Source organism: Protopterus annectens, chromosome 7.part0, assembly GCF_019279795.1.
Source record: "Protopterus annectens isolate FY-2018-M chromosome 7.part0, PAN1.0, whole genome shotgun sequence".
Classification (NCBI taxonomy): Eukaryota; Metazoa; Chordata; order Ceratodontiformes; family Protopteridae; genus Protopterus; species Protopterus annectens.
The window spans coordinates 753,169,145-753,181,481 of NC_056739.1; the positions used below are offsets into that span (position 1 = coordinate 753,169,145).

The 12,337-nt window shown below is 43.4% G+C and overlaps 1 protein-coding gene across 1 annotated transcript in view; it reads right to left on the reverse strand.

Annotated features, from left to right (window-relative positions):
• Positions 1-12,337, reverse strand: part of GUCY2D (guanylate cyclase 2D, retinal) — a 1,710,150-nt gene that overhangs the window by 1,438,071 nt on the left and 259,742 nt on the right. The window contains exon 2 of the mRNA XM_044076324.1: positions 1-155. This exon is cut by the window's left edge and continues 147 nt beyond it. Within this exon, the coding sequence (XP_043932259.1) occupies positions 1-155 (155 nt within the window). The remainder of the gene's footprint in view (positions 156-12,337) is intronic.

Genomic DNA, 12,337 nt, shown 5'->3' on the forward strand with positions numbered 1-12,337 from the left:
GTAGGAAATGCCCTTATAAGGAAGGCTATAGTGCAGGGTGTCATATGGCATGAAGACAAAGCTCCCATCAGTCATCTCCATTTCTTCAGCTTTCTCTAGTAGGATTTTCTGTTCCTCACCACCAATCAGAACTGAGTGCATGCACATAACAACAACTGTAATCCAAACAGAATAAGGTTAGTGACAATCAAGCATTCAATTATTTTAAATATACCGAAAAAGCAAGTTATAACATGGTACACTCCAACCATCTTACCCATCACTCTGTATGTTCCAGAGGACTGGTGAGACTATAAGTAAATCCCTCTTATTAAAGAACTTTGCTTGTTATCATAATAGCTAGGTATTGCTTGCATATAAAGGAAAGCATGTTATGCAACACTATAGGCTGTGGGAACTTTTACCAGCAAGGCACTAGCATTCTATAATTCTGCATGTTCACAATAACATTGCTAAACAGATACTACTTGTCACATGCTCATGGGAATGATTAAAGTGGTACCGTACATAACAGCCATCACCCTGCAGTCATCTGCAGAACTCTGTAACATTGTGCCACCCTATACCATTCCATGCCCTTCTATGTCATGCCATAGCCTGCCATCTATCACACCATGCCATGCCATAGCCTGCCATCTACCACACTATGCCATGCTATAGCCTGTCATCTACCACACCATGACATAGCCTGCCATCTGCCACACCATGACATCCCATAGCCTGCCATCTACCACACCATGCCATAAAATGCCATCTACCATACCATAGCCTGCCATCTATACCATGCCATCACATAACCTGCCATCTACCACACCATGCCATGCTATAGCCTGCCATCTACCACACCATGACATCCCATAGCCTGTCATCTACCACACCATGCCACACAATGCCATCTATCACACCATGCCACAGTAGACATCATGCTATGTTATGCTAAGAACTATACCATACCATAACTTGCCAACTACCACACTATGGTATAACATGCTGCCTGCTACTTAAGGTCAGTCCATGGCAGACATTACACACTACCAAGCACTACACCATACCCTAACTTGCCATTTACCATGCCATAACATAATAAGCACTATACCATACCATACCATAACATGCTATCTACCATATCATGCTATTTCATAAGTTCATAGGTGTATAATAGGCTAATGACCACATGGACCTTTTTAAGCCTAAGCAGGCTTCCTAAATGTATCCAACCAGTTTTGGTGCTATAGATGTTATTTTAAGAGGTATTTGTAACTTGGGTTTGGATGGCCAGGCATTTACAGAGAGGGATATGGATTTTTTTTAGAACACTCATGATGGACTCGGAGTATTCTTCATTTGAAAGCCCTCTAATGAATGAAATAAAGTATTTCTGTAAAAGGATTAAGGAGGCTTATCAAGAGCTAAAAGATGATCTGATGCCATACAGGGACAATAGATACTACAGGTAATGCTTGTGTATATCTGAAGAATTTGTGGATGAAAACGTACTGCTTACTGTTATGGTCAGCGTTAGTGAGTGCTGTGCTGTGCTTAATACCTGTCAATAAATGTGTTTTCGTGGAAACGCCTATCCAGGTGCTTTTTTCTGTTGTTGGTGACTTCTGGCACCTTTTCCTCCTTTTACTTGGAGTTATTAGTGACATAGGTGACAGACCAGGTGTGAATTTCCAGTTTCCCATCCATTGGTCTAGGTTATACTTGAATAGGGTCAGGGAAGAACTTTGCTTTCCATGAATAGGAAGCTTGTTCCAGAGAAGGGGCATTCTCTGATACACATATCTGTCCATTCAAAAACTCTCATTGATTTCACAAGCAAGGTTTAGATCCCTGGATTGAGTAGTTCTGATGCTATTTGTTTTTTGGATGGTCCATCAGAATGGGATTCAGGGAAACCTTGTATACCAAATATAAATCTCCCCTCAACAGACTGCAGGAGACAGAGTATAGGGATAGACCCCTGAGGTGATCTGCATAGGATGCGTTGTTAATGCCCTATAGTCTTTTTGTGAAGAACCTCTGTGGATGTTCCATTTGGAGCATGTGCTTGGTCAGGCACATACCAAAGGGAGCACTGTACTTGATAGCTTTGGAGGAATGCTGAATACTGTGGAACAATGACTTCCTTGGACCTAGATATCATACCCTTGCTCATACGTTGAACAGCATGGAATGATTCCCTTACTACCTGATATACATGTCTACTGCCTATATATATATATATATATATATATATATCCCCAAATCCCTGACTATTTTGTATCTCTTAGGGGTGTTTGTGATGCCTGTGCCCTGGCCCAGCAATCAAGGAGCCTCAATACTCACCTCTAACACCAGTGAGGGGTGTCTCATATAAGAGGAAAGGATAACAAATACACACAGTAAAGAGCAATTTCCCTTAAGAGCACACAGAGATCTCAAGTCAGTCTAGGGCTGGTTGCTCCCTTGCTCCCCAGGTCCCCAATAAGACTCCCCACTGGCACAGCTATAGCATCCAGATCTCAGCCTAGTGGGCAAGCTAAAACCTCCAGCACCCTCTCTGTCCAACCAGTGCTTTGTGTCCCTGCCCAAGTACACACACACACATGCACACACGCACACATGCACGCACACACATACACACACACACACACACACACACACACACACACACACACACACACACACACACACACACACACACTTTTAGAAGAGGTTATACAACCACACAGACACTCCTGGGGAAGGCTGGCACAGGTTCTCCAGCTGTGCCCCTTTTTCCTAGACTATACGGTAGTATCAGCTGCCACCACCCACTAATATTTATCGGCTACTCAAAGGCCCTTATAAGGGTGTCCAATTATTACTGTACAATATTACTATCCAATTGGTAAGTGTGACTAAATAGTCAAGGCTTATTAGAGTGACTTGGTACAGGATCACTATATACATGCAATGTACTCTAGAGCTTAAATTATCTCTACACAAAACAGCCACAGTTAAAAGGGTTTAAAAATATTTAATAATAAATAATTAAAAACACAAGACAATACTTTTTACTACACAGTGCTAGTCAAGAGTTCAGCGATCACAGAGAAATACTTAAAATAATTCAGTAGTACAGTTCTGACATCACAGAAAAACACGTAGTCTAATCTTTCTAGTTTCTAGCTATTTCAAAGAAAAAACACAAGTCTAAGATAAACTTACATATAGAGCAAAGGCAGAGTGCTGATGAGTTGGATGGTCAAGACAAAAATGCTTAATGCTCTCTGATTCTCTCTGTTTTTAAAATCACATTCCTGGTTCACATTACATCATTTTTCACACTTCCTTGGGTTCCCAGGCTAACAGAGACTACATTTACATTTTTAACATCTCCTTTTGCAGCTGGTCAGGAAGCAGAGCAATAAAAATACATTTGTATGTTTAAATCTAGCAATTTAACTCTTGGTTAAAACAATAGAAAGAATATCTTCATTTAGACATTTTGGCACCATGTTTAGATCAAAGGGTCACAACATGCTTTACTTGTTCAGCTTTCTGCCAGCAGAGTGCACTGTTGTTACATTTATTTGCAGTTCCACATCTAACAGCAGTCTTTTCACATTTAGGAGACAAACCTGTGGCTTATATTAATATGTACAAATGACAGAATTATCTACAAAATTCTATCTGGCTAGGCTGGCAGCCTTTACATCCCCCCCCCCCCCCGGAGAACTCAAGCTAGTTTTTCAAGTGACCCTTGAGAAACACTGCTTGAGAGGGTTAGGTCTATCTGAGTATACCTTACACCATTCCCTGTCTTGAGAGCCCATCTGCACTGGCATTGCTAATCCCACTTCGGTGCTGCACTGACATATCATATGCTTGCAACCCTAGGCTCCATCTTAGCAACTTGGCATTTTGCTGGCTGGCTCACTTTAACCATGTTAAGGGGTTGTGATCTGTCAAAACAGTGAATTTCCTTCCATACAGAAAAAGCTGAAATTTCTGCAGTGCCCACACTATGGCTAGACATTCCTTTTCTACAGCTGCATAGCATTCCTCCCTGGGTTGGAGCCTATGACTAAGATAAACCACTGGGCGCTCCTCCCCCTCTGAAGAAATCTGGCTAAGTACAGACCCCACCCCATGGTTCAAAGCATCCACCTGCACAACAAATTATTTGCTGTAATCTGGAGTGGCTAACACATGGGGGTCCTCCCAAAGCTTCTTTAAGCATCTGGAATGCCTGCTCACATGCTGGGGTCCACTCTACCTTATCTGGCTTGTTCTTCCTGGTCAGGTCTGTGAGTGGAGCAGCTATGATACTATAACTGGGGACAGACTTTCTGTAGTACCCTGCTGTCCCTAAAAATGCCCTCACCTGCTTTTTAGTAACAGGTGCAGGCCATGCCTGAATGGCTTCCACTTTGGCAGGTTCTGGCCTTATCTTACCACTCCCCACTCTATGTCCTAGGTAGGAGACCTCTGCCATACTCACCTGACATTTGCTCAGCTTAATGGTCAACCCTGCCCTCTGTAGTCTGCCCAGCACCTCCCTGACATGCTGAAGGTGCTCTGGTCATGAATGACTGTAGATAGTAATATCATCTAGGTAAGCAAGGGCAAACCCTCCTGCTCTGGAAAGTTGCTGGGGCATTCTTCATCCCAAAGTGCATCTTGGTGAACTCATACAAGCCAAAAGGAGTCAGAAAGGCTGACTTCTCTCAAGCACTGGGAGATAAGGGCACCTGCCAGTAACCCTTGGTAAGATCAATGGTTGTAAGATACTTAGCCCCACCCAGCTGCTCTAGGGCCTCATCTGTCCTTGACATGGGGTAAGCATCTAACTCTGTGTGACTATTTAATTTTCTGTAATCCACACAGAACCTGGTGCTGCCATCCTTCTTTGGCACCAACACCACTGGGGAGGCCCAGGGACTGTTGGACTCTCAAATCACCCCTAGTTCCAACATCTCCTGTACCTCCTTCCTCAGAGTCTGTTTGACCCTCTCAGGCACTCTGTTAGGGGTCTGCCTAATAGGCATTTGGGGTCCTGTATCCACCTGGTGCTACCCCAGGTGGGTGCACCCTGGTCTCCCAGTGAACATGTCCCCAAATTCTTGCAAAACTGCTCAGATATCTCGAACCTGGGTAGAAGATAGCTGCTGGGACATTGCTACCCCTTCCACTGAGGTGTCATCCCGAGCCTTACTGAGGAGATCAGTCCCCAGATCTCCCTCAGACTCCTCCTGCAGTCCACTGCAAATGCTCAGCACAAGGGTCTCCCTATCATGGTAAGGTTTCATCATGTTAACATGGTACAATTTGTGCCCCTGCCTTCTACCTAGCAGTTCCACCACATATTTAACATCATTTACCTTTCTTACCATCTTGTAGGGTCCCTCCCAAGCTGCTTGCAGCTTGTTGTAGCTGACAGGAATGAGAACCATTACCTGCTGCCCCACAGCATACTCTCTAGTGCGAGCATTCCTGTCATACCACACCTTTTTCCATTGTTGGGCTTCTGCCCGGTTTTCCTGGGCCAAGCCTATGAGTTCCCTGAGCCTTGTCCTGAGGTGTAGGATGCATGTCACAACAGACTGCTTGTGAGACTCGCACTCACCTTCCCACTCATCTCGAATTAAATCTAGAGGTCCCCTCACCGTATGCCCATACAGCAACTCAAAGGGTAAAAAACCTGTGGATTCCTGGGGAACTTCTCTGTAAGCAAACAGCAGATGGGGCCTATATTTGTCCCACTCCCTCTTAAACTGATCTACAAATGCCCACAGCATGGACTTGATTTTAGAGTTTAACCTCTCAACAAGACTATTAATCTTGGGATGGTAGGGGGCGGTCTTCATGTGCTTCACCCCACAGGACTTCCACAGACAAGCCAGCAAATCTGACATGAAATTGGCACCTCTGTCACTCAGTATTTCTTTTGGGAAACCTACCTTGCTCAAAATCTCTAACAGAGCATTTGCCACCTTCTCTGCTTCAATGGAGGACAAAGCCACTGCCTCAGGGTATTGTGTAACATAAGCCACTACCACTAGGATATCCTTTTTTCCTGTGGAACTTGGGGTACTCAGAGAACCCACAATATCCATAGCTACCCTCTGAAATGGCTCCTCAATTACAGGCAAAGACATCAAAGGAGCTCTCACCTTGTCTCCTGCCTTGTCTACCTTTTGAGACTGCTCACAGGTCCTGAAGTACCTTGTTACATCTCTGGAAATTCCAGACCAATAGAAGTTATGCATAATATGCCTCTTTGCACGTTTTATGCCCATATGACCTGCAAAGGAATATCATGGGCTATGACTAGAAGCACCAGATGGTAGGCTCTAGGCACTACCAACTGATGTACTCTCTCAATTTCTAGCCCTCCCTCAGGGGTCCACTCTCTGTATAGTAACCCTTTGTCCCAGTATACATATTCCCCCTTTCCTTGAGAATCAGGTGCCTCCCTAGCTACCTGCCTCAGGCCTTGCAATGTAGGGTCTGAGAGCTGAGCCTGTCTCAACTCTCTCCTTGTAACCCTTCCCAGCTCCCCTTCCACAGGAAGTCTGGCATCCTCTTACAGTTACTCACCTCTACCTTTGCAGTCACTCTGTCCAAGGGAACATCAGTGCCCACAAGCAGCTGTGGCTCATCTTCAGTCTCACTGCTACAGAGTAGCTCCCTCCCTGATGTAACCACCTCACCAGTCCTGGCTGTAAGCATACAGTCTGTCTGGGTCTCCCCCAGGCTACCAGTCCCACATTCTTGTCTCCTAGCCTGACTGCGTGTAACTGCATAAGCATATGGTACTACCTCATCCAAATCCTTCCCTATCAGGACATCTGCGGGATGGTAGTTTGGTACCCCTGTTGTCTCAAGACAACCTATTATTGGCATTTTGTCTTTCCCACTTACTGGCTCCCTCACCTTTTGTTCCCCAGCTTGCCTCCATGGACACCTGTATGCCAAATGGCCCCAGTGGTTGCATTCAAAACATTTAACCCTAGCTCCTGGATGTGTACCTGGACTAGTGGCTTCCCCTGCTACTGGCAGATTCTGTTGGTGTGGTCTGTGCTACCCACCATGGATTTCTTTAGACCCATGAGCAGTACTTGGGGTCCCTTTCCTGTGCAGGGCTGCCCTGATTGCCATGTATAGATCTCCCTTCTTCCCCAACTCATCTGAAGTAGCACATTATCTATCAGCTAACCATTCCTCATGTCCTCAGGCAAAGTGCTAAGGGCTTGTTCCCTCACCAAAAGGTATGCCAGCCCTTCAAAAGTGGTGACCTGACATCCAATCACCCACCTATGGAAATAAGTGCTCAGTTCAGCAACATATTCACACACTTTCATCTGCCTTGCGTCTATGCTCACAAAACTTTTTCCTATACATTTCAGCTGTTAGCTTAAACAATTCTAATAAGTGATTTTCAACAGCAGTATAATCAAAACATGCATCAGACATTTTTGACAAAACAGTTACAGCTTTACCATGAAGTAAGTGGGTCAGGAACTGTACTCAGAGCCTTTGGTCAACACTATACTGTTTGCATACTCTCTCAAAAATATGAATGAAACTATCAAAATGATCCCCCTCTTTAAATTGCAGAAGGAATTTACTGACCTTTTGTGATTCTGGGGTCCAGTTACTCCCTTCCCCATTACCTCCATGACTCTGGCAAAGAGCCAGCATTTCCCTCTCATGCCTCCTCTGCCACTCCTTTTCCTCAGCTACTATCTCCAAACACATGGCCTCCAACTCAAGTTTCTTTAGCTCCAGATGGATTTTTAAGTCCTCTGCAGAAAGGTTGAGCTGTCCATTCTCCAAGGGTATTATATCTCCACTGCCAGTCTGATTGTCCTCCTGGTTGCTGTTTTCTGATGCAGCTTTAACCAAGGCTGAAATCAGGTCTGCCTTAGTCAGGTTTCATGCACCAGTCCTCTAGCCTGGCACATCTCCACCAGCTGGGTCCTTGTCAGCTTTCCATACTCCTCTGCTGACATGCTGCCTGCTCACCCTGACTAACTAAGCTAACAAAAGAAATAAAACAATTGTGATATGAACTCTGAGTATTCACTGCATGGCAGATTTAGAGTACAAAACACCTTCAAAGCTCACGGTACACAAGCTACAGGAATTCATTCTACCCACACCACTACAAGCCAATTAGTATTTGCCAACAAATTAATATGTGGTGTGGATATCCCACTGCTGCCAAACAATTAATATGTGATGCCCATGCCCTGGCCCAGCAATCAAGGAGCCTCAATCCTCACCTCTAACACCAGTGAGGGGCATCTCATATAGGAGGAGAGGATAACAAATACACACAGAAAAGTGCAATTTCCATTAAGAGCACACAGAGATCACAGGCCTGGTCACTCCCTTGCACCCCTGGTCCCCAATAAAACTCCCCACTGGCACAGCTATAGCATACAGATCTCAGCCTAGTGGGCAAGCTAACACCTCCAGCACCCTCTCTGTCCAACCAGTGCTTTGTGTCCCTGCCCAAGTAGCTGACGCACACACACACACACACACACACACACACACACACACACACACACACACACACACACACACTTTGAGAAGAGGTTATACAACCACACAGGCACTCCTGGGGAAGGCTGGCACATATTCTCCAGCTGTGCCCCTTTTTCCCAGACTATATGGTAGTATCAGCTGCCACCACTCACTAATATTTATCAGCTACTCAAAGGCCCTTAAAAGGGTGCCCAATTATTACTGTGCAATATTATTATCCAATTGGTAAGTGTGACTAAACAGTCAAGGCTTTTTAGAGTGACTTGGTACAGGATCACTACATACATGCAATGTACACTAGAGCTTAAATTATCTCTACACAAAACAGCCACAGTTAAAAGGGTTTAAAAATATTTAATAATAAATAATTAAAAACACAAAACAATACTTTTTTACCACACAGTGCTAGTCAAGAGTTCAGAGATCACAGAGAAATACTTAAAATAATTCAGTAGTACAGTTTTGACATCATATAAAAACCCTTAGTCTAATCTTTCTAGTTTCTAGCTATTTCTTAGAGAAAACACAAGTCTAAGATAAACCTACATATAGAGCAAAGGCATAGTGCTGATGAGTTGAATGGTCAAGACAAAAAATGCTTAATGTTCTCTGATTCTATCTGTTTTTAAAATCACATTCCTGGTTCACATTACATCATTCTTCACACTTCCCTGGGTTCCCAGGCTAATAGAAACTACATTTACATTCTTAACATCTCCTTTTGTTATCTTGCAGCTGGTCAGGAAGCAGAGCAATAAACATATATTTGCATGTTTAAATCTAGCAATTTAACTCTTGGTTAAAACAATAGAAAGAATGTCTTCATTTAGACATTTTGGCACCGTGTTTAGATCAAAGGGTCACAACATGCTTTACTTGGTGAGCTTTCTGCCAGCAGAGTGCACTGTTGTTGCATTTTTTTGCAGTTCCACATCTAACAGCAGTCTTTTCACATTTAAGAGACAAACCTGTGGCTTATATTAATATGTACAAATGACAGAATTATCTACAAAATTCTATCTGGCTAGGCTGGCAGCCTTCACAGTGTTATCAAAGAGGTAGTTTCCTGGGGAAGCCACCTTCCCAAAGGATACTATTATGCATTTCTTTTCATTGAGTTTTACAACATGATTCTGGCACCAGTTATTTGTCTATGTTAACCTTCCTGGAGGAGATTAGTGTCTTGGTGGGATTCTATGACTGTTCTTAATTTGCAATCATTAGCAAACCTGGTCAGCCAAAGGCCCTCGCCATTGGCCTTGACTTCCAAGAAATAGTTGCCAGAAAGGAGAAGATGCAGCAGAGAGCTCTGGGGGAGTCTGCTATAGACTGGCCTCTGTGTGGAGGTGGACTTCCCTATCCTAACTTCCAGGGTTCTATCTTACAGCCAGTGGCTATCCAGCATGTAACATAGGGATCTATGCCTAATTCTGTGAGCTTGTTTACAATGTCTGCATGGGTTGTTGTATCAAATGCTTTGGCCAGATCAAGGTGGGCAGTATGCACATGATTTTGTTCTTGTCCATTGCCTTAGTGACCTTCTCAAAGAAATCCACCAGTATGTTCTTCCCTTGATGAAAATGAACTGGGTTGGATCCATTCTGAAGGTTTCCTGTGTCAGTATATTAATCATTTCCAAAATAATTTTTCCATGGTTCTCCATATGAGACTAGTTAGACTAATGGGTCTGTAGCTTCTGGCTGGGATCTGTAGAAGGTCCACCCTTATGCATAGGAACCACTGTTGCAGTTCTCTGTTCATGAGGTACAAAGCCTGACTGGTGGCTGTGGTTAAATAGTGACTCTACTGGTCCTGATAGGCCATGTTTCATGTTACTTAATAGGCATCCTGTCAGGGCTCATTGCTGCAGGGTTCTAGGACTGGGACAGTACATTTAGGACCTGTACCCTAGTAATAGTTGAGGGGGGTATGTTAAATGGTATTTGCTGTGAGGTGGTCAGGGGGTGTAAGACTGATGTCGAATTTGACAGCCTATGGATTAGCTATATCTTCCAGCTCTGTGTAGGTGGTTCATTTACAATTAGTTCTGCACATTAGTTTGTACAGCCAAAAGTTTTACAATTGTCCTTGGCCTGGGAAGCATGTTTACCTTAAAATTGGTTTTGGTGGATGCTTTTGTCTCAGAGTTGTTTGCTTGTTTAGGTTGATGATAGTGTTTTAATCCTGCTGGGCACTGTACTACCTAACTTTTGCTATGACCAACTTCCTTTTGTTGTACCACCTATCAGTGTTTGGATTCCACCAGGGTAGCTTGCTTTTTGAGTGAGTTCTGAGCTTATTCATGGTAGGCACAGTTGTCTCAATGCATCTATTAACATAATCATACAGGGTATCTGTAAAAAATTTGTATAAGTAGCTGTGTTTTCAGGGCTTGGGAGCTTAAAATTTTGTCAGGTTATCACTTAGTAATAGGAAGTTTGCCTAAGAATGGTTTCAAAATGCAACAGGGTTAGTTGTGTTCATGGGATTTACTTCTACTTTCAAAGAAGACAGCTTTATGGTCCAAACTAACCAGACAGAATAATATATTAGGCAGGTGCAGAATTCTCCAGATTTGTAAGAACCAGGTCCAGTATGTTTGCACCCCTTGTACATATGTGTCCCATCTGATCCAGGGTGTTTATGATTACAAAATTCCAGGAATCTCTGGACCTGCAAGTTTGGGATGGTGTGGACATTGTAAACAAACTCATAGAATTAGGCAGTTTATAGTGGATTTGTTAAAGCTGATCAGGAATATGGTACTGGGTTGAATGATGAGTATTTCCAGTAAATATAAGTAAGGGTTACAGATTTCCTTGGTCATACAGGGGGAACTATAACTTGCAAAGATATGGTATTGGACTCTACCTATAGTAATCTGGATATGGAGAAGCTCAAGTGTGTCATCCTGTTTGACCAGCGTTGAGGTGAATTTGTTATTGATGTAAACTGAGACATCTCCACCTTTATTCTGTCTGTGTAGTAGCTGGTCTAAATATGTGGAAGGCCTTACAATGCCATTTGCTACACAATGCCATTCTAGTCAAGCACCGTAATATGCCATCTATTACACTTTGCTATGGCAGGCACCACATGCTGCCATGCCAAACATGATACCATACCATAATATGCCAGATACCATTCTAAGACATGACAAGCACTATACCATATCATAACCTGCCATCTGCCACATCATGCCATGGAAGACACCACATAATGTCATGCCAAGTATGATACCATACCATAACTTGCCATCTGTTTCAGAATGCCATTTCAGACACCACATCATGCCATATAAAGCACCATAACATGCTGCCTATCATGCCACACTATTCTTTACACCACATAGGTTCATAGGTAAGTACTAGGCTAGCTGCCCTTGCAGGTCATTTTAAGCCTAGCCAGTTTCCCTTTTTGTGCTCAAAATAACCCATCTCATTTGGTTATAGATTGTTCTTACCCATCCATGGTCAATAATTATATATTACTCCTAATGAAAATAACTGAGATCATACCACAGATAATTTGAAAGGACCCATGCGTGGAATAAAAAATGTAGGGGCTACCTCTGTCCATTAGTAGTACAGGGAGCAGTCCTGGGGTAACTTTTTCATTTCTCATCCACAGTTCTAAGTTGTACTTGAATATGGACAGGGATGTACTTTGTTTTATGTGGATGGGGAGTCTGTTCCATAGCGGCATTCTGTTGATTTTGCAGAAGAGGTTTGGATCCCTAGACTGAGTATTTCTGATGCCATTTGATTTGCTGATGTCCAGCAAATCCATCGGTAATGGGTCAGAGGATGCC